The sequence below is a fragment of the Periplaneta americana genome, chromosome 11 (genome assembly GCF_040183065.1).
Source record: "Periplaneta americana isolate PAMFEO1 chromosome 11, P.americana_PAMFEO1_priV1, whole genome shotgun sequence".
Classification (NCBI taxonomy): Eukaryota; Metazoa; Arthropoda; class Insecta; order Blattodea; family Blattidae; genus Periplaneta; species Periplaneta americana.
In genome coordinates, this window is record NC_091127.1 from 162,031,294 (window position 1) to 162,049,983 (window position 18,690).

The 18,690-nt window shown below is 34.1% G+C and overlaps 1 protein-coding gene across 1 annotated transcript; it reads left to right on the plus strand.

Annotated features, from left to right (window-relative positions):
* The first annotated feature begins 4,663 nt into the window (after positions 1-4,663).
* On the plus strand, positions 4,664-6,618 carry LOC138709524 (uncharacterized). Its single transcript, XM_069840348.1, has 2 exons — positions 4,664-5,435; positions 6,485-6,618. The coding sequence occupies exon 1, from the start codon at positions 4,664-4,666 to the stop codon at positions 5,429-5,431; it is 768 nt and encodes a 255-aa protein (XP_069696449.1). The 3' UTR covers positions 5,432-5,435; positions 6,485-6,618.
* Positions 6,619-18,690: the final 12,072 nt, after the last annotated feature.

Below are 18,690 nucleotides of genomic sequence, written 5' to 3' on the forward strand. Positions count from 1 at the left end.
GCATAATATGCAGCTAGTCAGCGATGTATGCAATGGAGGGGAAAAGGAACTAGCCAACCTTCCTCATTATCTCCTGCCTTAGTTGCCTCATAAGTTGTGTCATGTTGGTATCACATGTGAAGTTCAGACCTGTCTTCGGACAGTTAACTAAACAACATCGAGAAGAGGAAGAGGAAAGTTTTATTTCCTTTTAATTCATTGATCGATCATTTTGTAAATTTGACTTAGACATATTAAGGACATATTTAATCTTAATAATTCGACAATAAATCAAATCGATGCTCTCTTGTTAAGTTATTTTGGACTTCAAGACCGCATAGTGCAAAGTTTAAAACTGACAAAATTAGCTGTTGTTTTATTCAGTTTCGAAAACACAATGCCGTAGAATTCCACCATGAAATTCTTAAATTAGTTGAACCTAAATATTTCACATCTTCTGCTTTACTACACAGTACAAATTATGGTCCACGTCTATATAATTCGATAATAAAATCTCATCCAGAATTGACTACTTTAAGCAATGAAATTTTCAGATCCAGAATTAAAAAAAATTATATGACAGACTTCCCTGTATTTATATTATGTACCATGTATTGTAAACCAAGTTTATTTCTATCCTAAGTATATTTTTTTCTATCTTATCTTGGTTACTATAGCAACATGACCTGCACTAATTATACTACTAATAATAATTTAATATTAATCCTTCAATCTCAACATCGTCTCTTTTTTCGCTCAGTTATTACTAGTATTATTATTTACTAATTTTATTATCATCTTTATATGAGCTTTTTTCTTCAGTATCTTGTCTACAAAGTATGTGTATCTATGTAACCGAACTGTCCTCGAACACGAGCTTTGCTCTTTCGGGGTATTTTAATGTAACGTTTTTATGTAGATGTTATTATTAAATAAAATCTAAATCTAAATCTAAAATGTTACACAGCTCAAAGATATCGTGCTACAAGCCTACACAGCACCTGATAGACTTGATGAGTACTATTCAATCTTTTTTCTCTCTACAGGAATCCTACTCGGACATGGAAGCCAGTTTCTTCGCCAGACATAGTCGAGTACGCGCGTCTGGACGCCGAGGGCTTGCACATGGGTCATGGACTCTTCAAGGAGCGGGTTGAAGTCTGGAATTCGCTGCCCGTGAAGTACAAATACCCCTGGAGAAGGAGGAACTCTGGCACACACAGCGGGACAAAGAAGAGCTTTTAAAACATTCTCAAAGCCTATTTTTAAGTATTATTGTTTAGATACAATTTTTATTCTGTAATGGTATTTCCTACAGTTCAGACATCGATATTTTCAAATCTCGATACCTTACAGTATATCGACGAAGGGATCGAAAATACACTCCTATACCCTATATATTTTTCTTAGATTTTGCTCAGGATGGTGGGTTTCAAGGAGTAACTTTTCTTTGTTTATATCAGATTGGGGCCAATATAAAAGGAGAGGAAATCACTAACTGATTTGGTGAATTCTGTGATTAGTATGTTACTAAATTATAAATAATGCGTATTGGAGGGGGAAAGGAACTGGCCACCCTATCCCATTATCTCCTGGCCTAGTTGCCTCCTGAGTGATGCTTTATTGGTGTTACTTATGAGGTTGAAATCTGTCTTCAGACAGCTGACCAATAATCCATTTGTAGTTCATGTTACCCAAGCAGCAGAGCCACTATAGAGATGCAAAAGAGCACGCCACTAACGTGTTTAGGAAAAAATGGATTAGATCTCTATAAATACCTACCAGAGGAGCAATTCTCTAATCTGCGCTCATTTGCAATGCGTATGGTATCTATGTTTGGCTCAACTTACTGTTGTGAGCTGTTTTTCTTTTCAAGATGAATATGACCAAAAGTATCTCCAGGTCTAGGATCACAGACATGCATTCAGTTTCAGTATTACGGTTGAGTTGTTCCATTTTAGAGCCAAATATATCCTTTTTTAGTTAATAACAAGAAAACAGAGCCACTTCCAGACGGTCGATATTCAAAACACCAGTCACTAGCGGCGAACCGCAACTCTGTCCACATTCTGTTTCCAGTCTACCATTGTAACACTTAATTCAATTTGTAAACAGGGCTTCGCTTATTATTTATTATGATTCTTTATTTAACATACTGAAGACCAAGATAGTTTCAATAAAATTCATATTCTACATATAATATGAGCATAATCCTTCCTATTGGAAGAAAAATAGAGAAGGTAAACATGGGAATTCGAAATGAGGCAGTGGAGCAAGTGAAGTTTCAAATTCTTGAGGTGTAGGGGAGACTGTTGTACCTTGAAACACTTTTCATATATATATATTTTTTTTTTAATTTGGGAAATGAAATTTTTAAATGAAAAAAATGCTTGAAATAATTATTGAAGATTTATTTACAACTTCCCGTATGTATTTTCCTGTTTTACAGATCTATTAAGGATGGAAAAAATAAAATGAAGGGATATGTGTTCAAAGGTACAACAGGATCATGTACCTTGGAACATACCCTGTTGTAAGTTGGAACACATGCAATATAGGTGGGAATATAGCTGTAAAAACTGACAATCATATCTAAAATATATTCTCAATCATAAACCAGAGCAGGCTTCTCTGATTGAGATTTTATTTCCTGGAGGAGCAGTAACTGCTTCAACAGCTTTCTTCAAGACATCCGAATCAATTGGGGACCTCTTTAATTCCAGAGTTATTTCGTGGCATGATCTTAAAATAAAAGAAAAACAAAAACCGATAGTATCGTATAATTTGGAACATGTTCCATAGTACAAGATGTTTTGTGTTCAAAGGTACAAGAGGGTGCACGTTTAAACAAATATGGCTCCGAAATCTAGAGAGTCAAATAAATCATGGAAATTAAAATATGTTATTACTCACCAGATCATAGGGGACACACCGTACTTGGAAGATATTAACAAATACAATCTGGTTTTGTGTTAGAAAACATATATCAATGAACGAAATGTTTACTTTTGGTACTAAAAAACTTATTTTGTCCACGGAACTCGCATTTTGCAATAAATGAAACTGAAACTACGACCAGACCTACTTAGCGGCTTTCTCTACAGCCTACTTCATTTTGAGTCCTCTAGGTAGCAGCAAAAATTAAAAAACAAGAAGTGTTCAAAGGTACACTATGCTAAAGGTACAACAGTCTCCCCTACTATAAGCAGTAACATGAGCTGCCGCCTGGGAGTAAAAAGGAGGATAGCAAGGCAAAGGAAGCTTTTATAGGAAAAGGAGCATCTTCTGCGGACCTCTGGAGAAAGAAGTGTTTGGTGTGGAGTGTGGTATTGTATGAGGAAGAAATATAGACACTACACTGTGTACAGATAAGCAGTTTATTACTGTTGAAACGTGTCTTTCTGTGACTGAGTTTTGCATCACAGATATTCTTCATAGGATAACTGATGCTTCTTTAAAGTCACAAAACCCCCTATCGGGTACGAAGTAGGCCTATAGTCGCCAGATGCCATTATCAATATGTTGTTGTTTAGTCAGCGGGTGTACTATAAGCAGTAACATGAGCTGCTGCCAAGAAGTCAAAAGGAGAATAGTAATGGCAAAGGAAGCTTTTAACAGAAAAAGGAGCGTCTTCTGCGGACCTCTGGAAGAAGAACAAAGGAAGAGACTAGTGAAGTGCTTTGTGTGGAATGTAACATTGTATGGTGTAGAAACATGGACATTACGACGAAGTGAAGAGAAGCGAATAGAAGCATATGAAATGTGGATATGGAGAAGGATGGAACGTGTGAAATGGACAGACAGAATAAGATACGAAGCTGTGTTGGAAAGAGTGGATGAAGAAAGAATGATGCTGAAACTGATCAGAAAGAGGGAAAAGAATTGGCTGGGTCACTGGTTGAGAAGAAACTGCGTACTAAATGATGCACTGAAAGGAATGGTGAACGGGAGAGTTCGGTGCACAAGAAGATTTCAGATGAAAGACGACATTAAGATATAAGATCATATGAGGAGACAAAGAGGAAAACAGAAAATATTAAAGACTGGAGAATGCTGGGTTTGCAGTGAAAAACCTGCCTTTGGGCAGAACACTATGGCACACAACTGGCAAACTTGGAGCTTGACTGGTTTCTGAAATAAACGATTCAATTGACAGATAAAACATTCAACTAGTGAGTAACAACCGAATCGTCTCAATAGATTTGTTCCAGCACGTTCGGGAATCGATTCTGAACTGCCTCCTCATGCGCAGTAGCTCAGTGTGTTCCAACAAGACTGGAACTGATTCCAAACCGATACTGAACTCCCAGATCCATTTTCCAACAAGCTTTAGAACTCGTTCCGAACGAGTGAAATTGGTCGATCGTGAGTGATTTGCAAGGTGAGTGATATAGTTTATGACAAATTAAGTTCGGAAGATGATTATAATTTTAATATGGGAAGAAACTCCGAAGGCCGTGAGAGAACAGTTCAAGAAACGTTCGAACAACGTAAAATCCCGAACTTGTCCTGACACCGTACACAACTCGCGCATGCGTCGAAAGAAGTTCGGTATTAGTTCTGAGTTTCTTGCTGGAACAAACCCATTGTTTTGGCTGTGATGTGCTTAGTTAATAATGCATTTTCACAATAGAGCCTATGTTGTGCGTTGCCTGGAAACGTTCCTCAAATTACAACAGGAAAGATGTGGACCGCAAGAGTTATTGCACGTACGCTAGCGAGATCTTGGTCGAATACAGGGACCGCAACTAAAGTGGCGGTCACCGGAGGGGCCACAATTGGAGCTTACCTCCTATACAATAAAAATAAAGAAAAACCGCCCCTCCGGGATGTTACAAAACTGTATATAATAAAACCGGACAAAAACGGAAATAGCCCCCCAGGCACAAGCGGTCAAGGACCTGGCAAAAAACCTGCCACTGCCACGAAAGATAAAAGGAAACCTGGGAGTGGCAGCTCAAAAGAAGACCCTAGAGCAACTGACAGTGATAATTCCGAAACCAAGAATATGGAACCTGAGAAAGACAACAAAACCAAGAATAAGGAACCTGAACAAGATGACCACAAAACCAAGGGCAAGAAACCTGAAAAAGATGACCAGAAAACGAAAGATAAGAAACCTGAAAAAGATGACAACAAAACCACGGATCAGGAACCCGAAATAGATGACGACACCAATGATAAGGAACCCGAGAAAGATGAACAGGAAACCAAGGATAATGAACCTGAGAAAAATGACAAAGAAGAGACGACAATAGAACCAGAGGAAGATTATCACAGACATGTAACTTTCGCAGATCCTCTCGTAGAAATCCTGGGAGAAGAGCCACCACCACCACCTCCATCCGAAGAGAGCCCACCACCAGAAGCCCCAGCCCAAGAGGAGCCTCGCAACTCCTACGAGAGGCTCCTCGACGAAGTGTGCCGAATGTTCGGCACACGGAGAAGTTAACCCGGTAAGTGCAAGACCCTCTTTTGTAATTGAATCCCTCCTTTCCAAAAGAGCTTCAGTCCATCTTTTCGAAAAACGACTTTACTGTTGGAATTGGCGGTTTACAGGTCGGCGCATCATTTTACAACAAAAGAATTTCAGTCTAGTTGATAGTTATATGTGAAATGTGGGTGTAGAAATGTTGTTCTATTACAAATGGACGTCAGTCCTGAACTGTGGCCCGTTTGGAAAAAAAGAAATTATTGCCAACCAAGATTTACCTATGGGATTGGATTGATAATTGAAGAGTCCACTGCAAGAATGATGGATGTCACTTTCTTGTCGAAAATGAACCAAGACTGTCAATGCATAGCTTAAAATATATAGAATGTACATAGAGAGTTATATGGCATTAACACTGATAGTCATTGTCCAGTAATGATCGGAAAATCACAGTTAAGCTTTGAGGGCTAAGCATTTCAAACTTTCAATTGCTTCTGCTCCGTAAAGGACGGTAAATCCTCGTGAATGACTCTGTATATAAATGTATTTTAATGACAATTATTTATTTCCACTGCAAGTACATATAAAACATATGCACTGAGATATTTTAAATCCTGTTTTACTTGATCATGTTATTAAGTTAAGGACCGAAAATATCATATTACTATATTGTTTTATAATTAATGTTTACATATTATGAAATATGCTAATATGAAGTATTTAATATAAATCATGATGTATGACTTGAGGCTTTCCCGGCGTTTGATGTGGAAAAACTCTTCTTGGGTTGTCAGCCACGTGAGTTGCAGATTTGTTTCCAAGCTTTCGATGCCTAGCTCTACCATCATCTTCAGGGAATTAAGTCATAACCGGAAGATGTTGGCAGAGCTAGCCATCGAAAGCTTGGAAGCAAATCTCCAACTCACCTGGCTGAGAACCCGAGAAGAGTTATTCTATAAACCATGATAATTTTAACGTGTTCTCACCATGGTGCTAACAGTATCTGGTATGTCAAAAGACTTCAAGCCTGTGCAATTATATCGCAATTGACCGTACTTCATTATTTTCCAGATCCTCGTCCTCGCCGCCCTCCTGCTGCTGGCCACTACCACCATGGCCGGAGTCGCCCCCTTAGCTCTGCCATACGCCGTCGCCCCCTTCGGAAGCTCCTACACCGCATATTCGATCAATCACGCCCTCGCCGCCCTTGTCGCCGTTCCTGCTGCCCCTGTCGCCGTTCCTGCTACCCCTGTCGCCGTTCCTGCTGCCCCTGTCGCCGTTCCTGCTGCCCCTGTCGCCGTTCCTGCTGCCCCTGTCGCCGTTCCTGCTGCCCCTGTCGCCGTTCCTGCTGCCCCTGTCGCCGTTCCTGCTGCCCCTGTCGCCGTTCCTGCTACCCCTGTCGCCGTTCCTGCTACCCCTGTCGCCGTTCCTGCTGCCCCTGTCGCCGTTCCTGTTGCCGCCCCCTTGATTGCCGCTGCTCCAGCTGTCTACGCCCCACATGTTGCTGCTCCTGCCGCCTACTTTGGTTAAAAAACCACGCCACATGGAGTGGCGACCATCTTACAAGCAACTATGTGAGGACAATACCTGGACGAAAGTCGAAAAACCAGACGAGACATTCTGCCTCGTGGGTTTAGAACAATAAATTTAAAGTGATTTATTTTACACACAAGTGTATAAGGGAATGTACAAACAGATCTTCTATTTGTATTTAAATCCGACAAGCAATAAAGTCTGAAGATGAGAAATAAGAAACTGTTTTAATGTTCCTAGACTTCACCCAAAGATACACTGACGTTCAAAGATACCTGACCCTACTAATCAATAGTGATCGATAATTAATTTTTGTAAGTGTTCCTTCTATTCTTATTGAATTTGGTATTCCCAAGAAATTAGTTTGATTAATTAAAATGTGTCTCACTGAAACATACAGCAGAGACATATAGGTTAGTTTCTGTCAGACGCGTTTCCAATTCACTGTGGGCTAAAGCAAGGAGATGCACTATCACTTTTACTTTTTAACTTTGCTCTAGAATATGCCATTAGGAAAGTTCAGGATAACAGAGAGGGTTTGGAATTGAACGGGTTACATCAGCTGCTTGTCTATGCGGATGACGTGAATATGTTAGGAGAAAATCCACAAACGATTAGGGAAAACAAGAGAATTTTACTTGAAGCAAATAATGAAATAGGTTTGGAAGTAAATCCCGAAAAGACAAAGTATATGATTATGTCTCGTGACGAAAATATTGTACGAAATGGAAATACAAAAATTGGAAATTTATTCTTTGAAGAGGTGGAAAAATTAAAATACCTGGGAGCAACAGTAACAAATATAAATGATACTCGGGAGGAAATTAAACACAGAATAAATATGGGAAATGCGTGTTATTATTCGGTTGAGAAGCTCTTATCATCCAGTCTGCTGTCGAAAAATCTGAAAGTTAGAATTTATAAAACAGTTATATTACCGGTTGTTCTGTATGGTTGTGAAACTTGGACTCTCACTCTGAGAGAGGAACATAGGTTAAGGGTGTTTGAGAATAAGGTGCTTAGGAAAATATTTGGGGCTAAGCGGGATGAAGTTACAGGAGAATGGAGAAAGTTACACAACACAGAACTGCACGCATTGTATTCTTCACCTGACATAATTAGGAACATTAAATCCAGACGTTTGAGATGGGCAGGGCATGTAGCACGTATGGGCGAATCCAGAAATGCATATAGAGTGTTAGTTGGGAGACCGGAGGGAAAAAGACCTTTAGGGAGGCCGAGACGTAGATGGGAGGATAATATTAAAATGGATTTGAGGGAGGTGGGGTATGATGATAGAGACTGGATTAATCTTGCACAGGATAGGGGCCGATGGCGGGCTTATGTGAGGGCGGCGATGAACCTCCGGGCTCCTTAAAAGCCAGTAAGGAAGTAAGTAAGTAAGTAAGTGAGTGTGCATTCTTTAGTTATTATTCCTATGTATAGATGGCAAAGATAATAGTCAGTATTGTCAATTATAAGAATATTTATGCTTAATCTCCATAATCATTTTTCCCGACACTTTTTAACAGCCCCAATAATGGTGCCACCTATTGAGAACTAGCGGAATTTTTTTTCAAATTCGTAAATTTTTTTATATAGTTGGTTCTGACTTATCGCGTGGTTGGAAAGTTCGCATACACGATCATAAAATCGTAGGTCAGATATCTTTGAACGCCAGTATATAGCAGTACTGTGTGCATAGGTGCCGACTTGGGGAAGGGGAGCAAGACACTTCCTGCTCCTGCCAGGGGCGTAGCCCCACCCAAATAATTCGAAGAGAGATTCCTGGTCTTAAAAATATAATTAATTTGTTTGAAAGATGAAGTAGGATATAAAATAATGATTATTTGAAATCAATAGAGATGGCCAGCTGACACAATGAAGATGTTACTGACGTAACTCATAATGCCCGCCACCCTTCATCTCCTCCTGCATTTCGGATCGGTGAATCCCCACACATGATGCAACAATGACTCCACTTTTTTTTGTTTATAATCCACATGTTTTATGTTCAGTTCAAATTTTTAAACCAATGCAATCGAATAATAATGACCATATGAGTAAAATAATAATAATAATAATAATAATAATAATAATATTGTTGTCGTTTAGTCAACTGTCGGAAGAAAGGTTTGAACATCTATGTAACACCAATAAAGCATTACTCATGAGGCAACTAGGACAGGAGATAATGGAGTAAGATGGTCAGGTCCTTTCCCCCTCCAATGCATACATCGCCAATTAGCTACATATTCCACTAATCAGACTTCAGATGCATACAAACAATTGTTCTTCCTCTAACACATATCGTCAACTGAAATGTAGTGCTTGATAGGTAGATATACATACCAGCCAGAACCTCGATCAGAGATAAATAATATATTAATTAATTAATTTATTTATTTATTTATTTATTTTATTTATTTAGAATATTAATGTGCGAAACTACAGCACAAGGCCAATTACAGTTTAGCACAGGTACAAAACGAAACAAAACAACAAATGATGATGAGAATGAATGATAGAAAATGGCAATGAGATGAAAATACAATCAATATAATAGTATACATTACTCAATTGACCAAAATGCAACAAAATAAATAGCACAAATAATATTATTAAAATTAGTTCAGTGAGATAATTAAAATGATGGCAATTAAATAAAATGTATTATAAATGAATTAATGAAACCATATAAATGAAGACAGGAATCATATAATTAATATTGTAAAGTTATGCAAATGACGAGAATAGTATGATACATATCTAACAATGGCATAAATAATACAACTGACATAAAACTCGAAAAGTATTACTACACATTAAATGGATCCAAGTTCAATCCATGCAAATTAGCATATTTAATACATCTGCAGACCGGAGACAGAGATTTAGAATTCCTATTATAAAACAATTTATGAAATCTTAAACCCTTAGCAGGAATACGAAGACTGATATTGCTTATGAAAGATTCACAATCAATATCACCATTAATGACTTTACAAAAAAATAAATAATCAAGATCCTGACGTCTGGTGAACAAACTACCGCAATTGAAATATTCGCAATTAGTCTCATAGTTATAATCGAAATTTGGTAAAAATCTATAAGAACACAGGGAAATAAATTTTCTTTGAATATTCTCCAATTTAGCCGAGTCAGTGGAAGTAATGGAGTTCCATACAACAGATGCATATTCAAGCTTGGATCTAACCAATGTATAGTATAAAATTAATAAACACATAGGAGTAGAAAAAGAATAAGTTATAGACCTAATTAGACCAAGCATTCTTAATGAATGGGTATAAATATATTGCACATGATCATGAAAATATAATTTTGAATCAAGTAGGACACCAAGATCTCTAATACAATCTTTCTTAGTAATTACGACATTACTAAGAGAATAATTAAATTTTTGGGAAATAGTTTTCCGTGAGAAGGAAATAACAAAAGTTTTGGATTGATTAATTTTCATTCCATTTTCAACAGACCATTGTAAAATTGAATTAATGTCATTTTGAAGAATTTGACAATCAGCCGAACTATTAATTTTACGAAAGATTTTGAGATCATCCGCAAATAAAAGGCAGCTAGAACTTATTCTCTTACTTATATCATTTATAAATAATAAAAATAGGAGAGGTCCCAATGTAGACCCTTGAGGAACTCCACATAAACTATTAAATGGAACCGAGAGAGAATTACCTAGTCGAACACAAGACTGTCTGTCTGTTAAATAATTTTCAAACCAATTAACGTAGCTAGTGGAGAGACCAAAATTACTTAATTTATTTGATAAAATTTTGTGAGGAACAACATCAAATGCTTTGCTAAAATCAAAATAAATCGAGTCAATTTGACCTTGAGTTTCGACAACAGGCATAATGAGATTGAGATAGGAAACTAAATTAGTAGTAGTAGATTTCCCTCTAGTAAATCCATTTTGAGCCGAATTGATCTTATTTTTGACATAAAATGAAATGTGTTTGTGAATAATTTTTTCAAAAATTTTAGAAAAATTGTTTAGGATAGAAATGGGTCTATAATTAGTAACACTGTTTTTATTACCATTTTTGAAAACTGAAATAATGGATGCTTCCTTCCAAAGTGATGGGTAAATTCCTGTTTTTAAACTAAGATTGAATAAAAATGTTAAAATGGGTATGAATATATTAGAGCAACCCTTGATTATAAAATTAGGAATGGTATCTGTACCTTTAGATTTATTAGGCTTTAGCTTTTTAATGGCTTTAGTTACATCATCGGATGTAATTTTAGGCAGGGGCAAACAGTCAGTAATATTAGAATCATAAGTAATGAAATTGAAGTTACAATTTTGTTGAACAGATTTAAATTGGCTAGCAAATGCATTTGCAATTTCTTTTTCATCTGTGATGTGAACGCCATTTATTATTAGTTCTGTGGGATAGCTATTAGTTTTTCGAAACGTTTCTACATATTTCCAAAATTTATTTGGTTCATGCTTTAGGTTATCATCAATTGATTGTAACCATTTGAATTTATTGGATTTAATCATGGCTTTGACTTGTTTTCTAAAATTAGAAAAAATTTGATAATGATCAGTTTTATATTTTTTGTAATTTTTATGAGCTTTATTTTTTTTCTTAATAAGCTGACGTAATTCGTTTGAAAACCATTTAGTATAGTGCGATTTTTTAACAAAGGTGACAGGGACACAAAGAGATATAGCATAGTTTATAATTTGAGACAAGGAATTTGCAGCAGTGTTTACATCAGTAGTCTGATATATGCTAGTCCAATCATAATTGTATAGAATAGAATAAAGATTCAGATAATCACCTTGAGAATAATTTAAGTATGAACTGATATGACAGTGTTCTGGTAACGATAAATTTACTTCAATATAAATAGAGATAGATGGATGATAAATATCCTCTAAAACTAGAGAGTGATCGGCAAGTTTAACTGTACTGTTATTGACATTAGTAAAAACCAAATCAAGAAGATTTTTACTCGTAACTGTAGAGTTAATTTGGTTTAATCCAAGAAGGCATGACGAGGAATATAAATCCTTAGCCTTAATTTTAGAGTAATAATGAGTATCATTAAGATTAAAACCAGTTGACCAGTCCATACCCGGAGTATTGAAATCACCAAGGATTACTATTCTAAAATATTACTATTCTAAAATAATAATAATAATAATAATAATAATAATAATAATAATAATAATAATAAACTGAAATGTAGTGCTTGATAGGTAGATATACATACCAGCCAGAACCTCGATCAGAGATAAATAATAGTATTAACACCAATAATAATAATAATAATAATAATAATAAACTGAAATGTAGTGCTTGATAGGTAGATATACATACCAGCCAGAACCTCGATCAGAGATAAATAATAGTATTAACACCAATAATAATAATAATAATAATAATAATAATAATAAACTGAAATGTAGTGCTTGTAGGTAGATATACATACCAGCCAGAACCTCGATCAGAGATAAATAATAGTATTAATACCAATTTATTTATTATTAATATTTGTGTGCTGAACAACAGCCAGAGGCCAATTATAGTTCAGCACAATACACAAACAAAAGATACAAAGGTGCAAAACAAAAATAAATAATATCATAAATAACAAAAACATACATGAATACAATTGAGTACAAACAGTAAAAACTAATAATCAAAACGAAACTAAACCTTAAAAGGATCTAAATTGTGCCCATGCAAATTAGCATATTTTATGCATCTACAGACTGGAGAAAGTGATTTTGAATTTCGGTTATAAAAAATTTTTTGAAATCTTAAACCTTTTGTAGGAATACGAAGGCTGATATTGTTTATGATAGACTCACAATCAATATCACCCTTGATAACTTTGCAAAAAAATTGATAATCAAGAATTAGACGTCTAGCATAAAGGCTACAACAGTTAAAATATTTACAGGTAATATCATAGTTAAAATCAGTGGAATTGGGTATATATCGAAAAGCACATAAGGAAATAAATTTTCTTTGAATATTTTCCAATTTAACCGAATCGGTTGAAGTAATGGAATTCCAGGCTACAGATGCATATTCAAGTTTAGAGCGAACCAAAGTAAAGTGTAGAATTAATAGTGACTCAGGAGTAGAAAAAGAATAAGTTATAGACCTTATTAAACCAAGCATTCTTATTGAATGATTATAAATATATTGAACATGATCGTGAAAGTATAATTTAGAATTGAGTAGTACACCAAGATCTTTTATAGAATTTTTCCTAATAATACAGGCGTTATTAAGAGAATAATTAAATTTTATGGAAGTAGTTTTTCGAGAGTACGAAATGACAAAAGTTTTTGTTTCATTAATTTTCATTCCATTAATGTCAGACCAAAGTTCAATGGAGTTAATATCATTTTGAAGAGTTTGGCAATCGGCAGAACTATTTATTGAGCGAAAGATTTTGAGATCACCAGCAAATAACAGGTAGTTTGAACTTATTCTTTTACATATGTCATCAATAAATAATAAAAATAATAGAGGGCCCAATGTAGATCCTTGGGGAACTCCACATAAACAATTAAATGGGTCCGAGAGAGAATCACCAAGACGAACACAACATTGTCTATTAGTTAAATAGTTTTCAAACCAGCTCACGTAGTTAGAAGAGAGACCAAAGTTTTTTAATTTATTTATCAGAATATTGTGAGGTACAACATCAAACGCTTTGCTAAAGTCGATATAAATCGAGTCAATTTGACCTTGGGTTTCAACAACAGGCATAACAAGATTAAGGTAGGATACTAAGTTTGTAGTTGTTGATTTACCTTTAGTAAAACCATGTTGTGCTGAATTAATTTTATTCTTAACATAAAATGAAACATGTTTGTGGATTATTTTTTCAAAAATTTTTGAGAAATTGTTTAATATTGAAATAGGTCTATAATTGGAAACAACATTTTTTTACCATTCTTAAAGATAGGAATAACGGATGCTTCTTTCCAAAGCATAGGGTATGTACCGGTTAATAAACTTAAATTAAATATAAAGGTTAAAACGGGTATTAGAATATTAGAACATCCCTTAATAATAAAATTAGGAATGCCATCTGCGCCCTTTGATTTATTAGGTTTAAGCTTTTTTATGGCTAATGAAACGTCTACAACTGTAATTTTAGGTAAGGATAAGAAGTCAGTAGAATTATACTCCAACAAACAGAGATTAGAATTAGGCTCTTTTTGAATCGATTTGAATTGATTAGCAAATGCATTAGCAATTTCTTGCTGATCAGTAATGTGAATCCCATTTATTAATAATTCGGTGGGATAATTATTGGATTTACGAAAAGATTCTACGTATTTCCAAAATTTCTTAGGTTCATTCTTCAAATTTTCATCAATGGATTGTAACCATTTAAATTTGTCAGATTTAATCATAGCTTTAACTTGTTTTCTGTAATTGGAAAAAATTTGATAATGGTGATCAGTTTTGAATTTCTTAAAATTTCTATGTGCTTTGTTCTTTTTCCTAATAAGTATACGCAAGGTATTTGAAAAACATTTAGGATAGTGCGATTTTTTTACGAAAGTGACAGGAACAGCAAGAGAAATAGCTTTGTTCATAATCTGGGATAACGCGTTAGCAGCAACGTTAACATCAGTAGTTTGATATATGGAATTCCAATCATGATTGTATAGAGTGGAATAGAGTTTCAAGTATTCACCTTGAGAATAATTTATGAAGGTACTAGATTGGCAGTGATAATAATAATAATAATAATAATAATAATAATAATAATAATAATAATAATAATAATAATAATAAACTGAAATGTAGTGCTTGATAGGTAGATATACATACCAGCCAGAACCTCGATCAGAGATAAATAATAGTATTAATACCAATAATAATAATAATAATAATAATAATAATAATAATAATAAACTGAAATGTAGTGCTTGATAGGTAGATATACATACCAGCCAGAACCTCGATCAGGGATAAATGATAGTATTAATACCAATAATAATAATAATAATAATAATAATAATAATAATAATAATAATGATAATAATAATAAACTCAAATGTAATGCTTGATAGGTAGATATACATACCAGCCAGAACCTCGATCAGAGATAAATAATAGTATTAATACCAATAATAATAATAATAATAATAATAATAATAATAATAATAATAATAATAATAATAATAATAATAATAAACTGACGTGTAGTGCTTGATAGGTAGATATACATACCAGCCAGAACCTCGATCAGAGATAAATAATAGTATTAATACCAATAATAATAATAATAATAATAATAATAATAATAATAATAAAAATAATAATAATAAACTGACGTGTAGTGCTTGATAGGTAGATATACATACCAGCCAGAACCTCGATCAGAGATAAATAATAGTATTAATACCAATAATAATAATAATAATAATAATAATAATAATAATAATAATAATAATAATAATAAAAATAATAATAATAAACTGACGTGTAGTGCTTGATAGGTAGATATACATACCAGCCAGAACCTCGATCAGAGATAAATAATAGTATTAATACCAATAATAATAATAATAATAATAATAATAATAATAATAATAATAATAATAATAATAATAAAAATAATAATAATAAACTGACGTGTAGTGCTTGATAGGTAGATATACATACCAGCCAGAACCTCGATCAGAGATAAATAATAGTATTAATACCAATAATAATAATAACAATAATAATAATAATAATAATAATAATAATAATAATAATAATAATAATAATAATAATAATAATAAACTGAAATGTAGTGCTTGATAGGTAGATATACATACCAGCCAGAACCTCGATCAGAGATAAATAATAGTATTAATACCAATAATAATAATAATAATAATAATAATAATAATAATAATAATAATAATAATAAACTGAAATGTAGTGCTTGATAGGTAGATATACATACCAGCCAGAACCTCGATCAGAGATAAATAATAGTATTAATACCAATAATAATAATAATAATAATAATAATAATAATAATAATAATAATAATAAACTGAAATGTAGTGCTTGATAGGTAGATATACATACCAGCCAGAACCTCGATCAGAGATAAATAATAGTATTAATACCAATAATAATAATAATAATAATAATAATAATAATAATAATAATAATAATAATAAACTGAAATGTAGTGCTTGATAGGTAGATATACATACCAGCCAGAACCTCGATCAGAGATAAATAATAGTATTAATACCAATAATAATAATAATAATAATAATAATAATAATAATAATAATAATAATAATAATAATAATAAACTGAAATGTAGTGCTTGATAGGTAGATATACATACCAGCCAGAACCTCGATCAGAGATAAATAATAGTATTAATACCAATAATAATAATAATAATAATAATAATAATAATAATAATAAACTGAAATGTAGTGCTTGATAGGTAGATATACAAACCAGCCAGAACCTCGATCAGAGATAAATAATAGATTAATACCAATAATAATAATAATAAATTAATTAATACTATTATTTATCTCTGATCGAGGTTCTGGCTGGTATGTATATCTACCTATCAAGCACTACATTTCAGTTGACGATATGTGTTAGAGGAAGAACAATTGTTTGTATGCATCTGAAGTCTGATTAGTGGAATATGTAGCTAATTGGCGATGTATGCATTGGAGGGGGAAAGGACCTGACCATCTTACTCCATTATCTCCTGTCCTAGTTGCCTCATGAGTATTGCTTTATTGGTGTTACATATGATGTTCAAACCTTTCTTCCGACAGTTGACTAAACGACAACAATATTATTATTATTATTATTATTATTATTATTATTATTATTATTATTATTTTACTCATATGGTCATTATTATTCGATTGCATTGGTTTAAAAATTTGAACTGAACATAAAACATGTGGATTATAAACAAAAAAAAGTGGAGTCATTGTTGCATCATGTGTGGGGATTCACCGATCTGAAATGCAGGAGGAGATGAAGGGTGGCGGGCATTATGAGTTACGTCAGTAACATCTTCATTGTGTCAGCTGGCCATCTCTATTGATTTCAAATAATCATTATTTTATATCCTACTTCATCTTTCAAACAAATTAATTATATTTTTAAGACCAGGAATCTCTCTTCGAATTATTTGGGTGGGGCTACGCCCCTGGCAGGAGCAGGAAGTGTCTTGCTCCCCTTCCCCAAGTCGGCACCTATGCACACAGTACTGCTATATACTGGCGTTCAAAGATATCTGACCTACGATTTTATGATCGTGTATGCGAACTTTCCAACCACGCGATAAGTCAGAACCAACTATATAAAAAAATTGACGAATTTGAAAAAAAATTCCGCTAGTTCTCAGTAGGTGGCACCATTATTGGGGCTGTTAAAAAGTGTCGGGGATAATGATTATGGAGATTAAGCATAAATATTCTTATAATTGACAATACTGACTATTACCTTTGCCATCTACACATAGGAATAATAACTAAAGAATGCACACTCACTTACTTACTTACTTACTTCCTTACTGGCTTTTAAGGAGCCCGGAGGTTCATCACCGCCCTCACATAAGCCCGCCATCGGCCCCTATCCTGTGCAAGATTAATCCAGTCTCTATCATCATACCCCACCTCCCTCAAATCCATTTTAATATTATCCTCCCATCTACGTCTCGGCCTCCCTAAAGGTATTTTTCCTTCCGGTCTCCCAACTAACACTCTATATGCATTTCTGGATTCGCCCATACGTGCTACATGCCCTGCCCATCTCAAACGTCTGGATTTAATGTTCCTAATTATGTCAGGTGAAGAATACAATGCGTGCAGTTCTGTGTTGTGTAACTTTCTCCATTCTCCTGTAACTTCATCCCGCTTAGCCCCAAATATTTTCCTAAGCACCTTATTCTCAAACACCCTTAACCTATGTTCCTCTCTCAGAGTGAGAGTCCAAGTTTCACAACCATACAGAACAACCGCTAATATAACTGTTTTATAAATTCTAACTTTCAGATTTTTCGACAGCAGACTGGATGATAAGAGCTTCTCAACCGAATAATAACAGGCATTTCCCATATTTATTCTGTGTTTAATTTCCTCCCGAGTATCATTTATATTTGTTACTGTTGCTCCCAGGTATTTTAATTTTTCCACCTCTTCAAAGAATAAATTTCCAATTTTTGTATTTCCATTTCGTACAATATTTTCGTCACGAGACATAATCATATACTTTGTCTTTTCGGGATTTACTTCCAAACCTATTTCATTATTTGCTTCAAGTAAAATTCTCTTGTTTTCCCTAATCGTTTGTGGATTTTCTCCTAACATATTCACGTCATCCGCATAGACAAGCAGCTGATGTAACCCGTTCAATTCCAAACCCTCTCTGTTATCCTGAACTTTCCTAATGGCATATTCTAGAGCAAAGTTAAAAAGTAAAAGTGAAAGTGCATCTCCTTGCTTTAGCCCACAGTGAATTGGAAACGCGTCTGACAGAAACTAACCTATATGTCTCTGCTGTATGTTTCACTGAGACACATTTTAATTAATCAAACTAATTTCTTGGGAATACCAAATTCAATAAGAATAGAAGGAACACTTACAAAAATAAATTATCGATCACTATTGATTAGTAGGGTCAGGTATCTTTGAACGTCAGTGTATCTTTGGGTGAAGTCTAGGAACATTAAAACAG

Excerpts from the sequence above, each read along its gene's own strand:
- LOC138709524 (XM_069840348.1), top strand. The coding sequence starts at position 4,664 with ATGTGGACCGCAAGAGTTATTGCACGTACGCTAGCGAGATCTTGGTCG.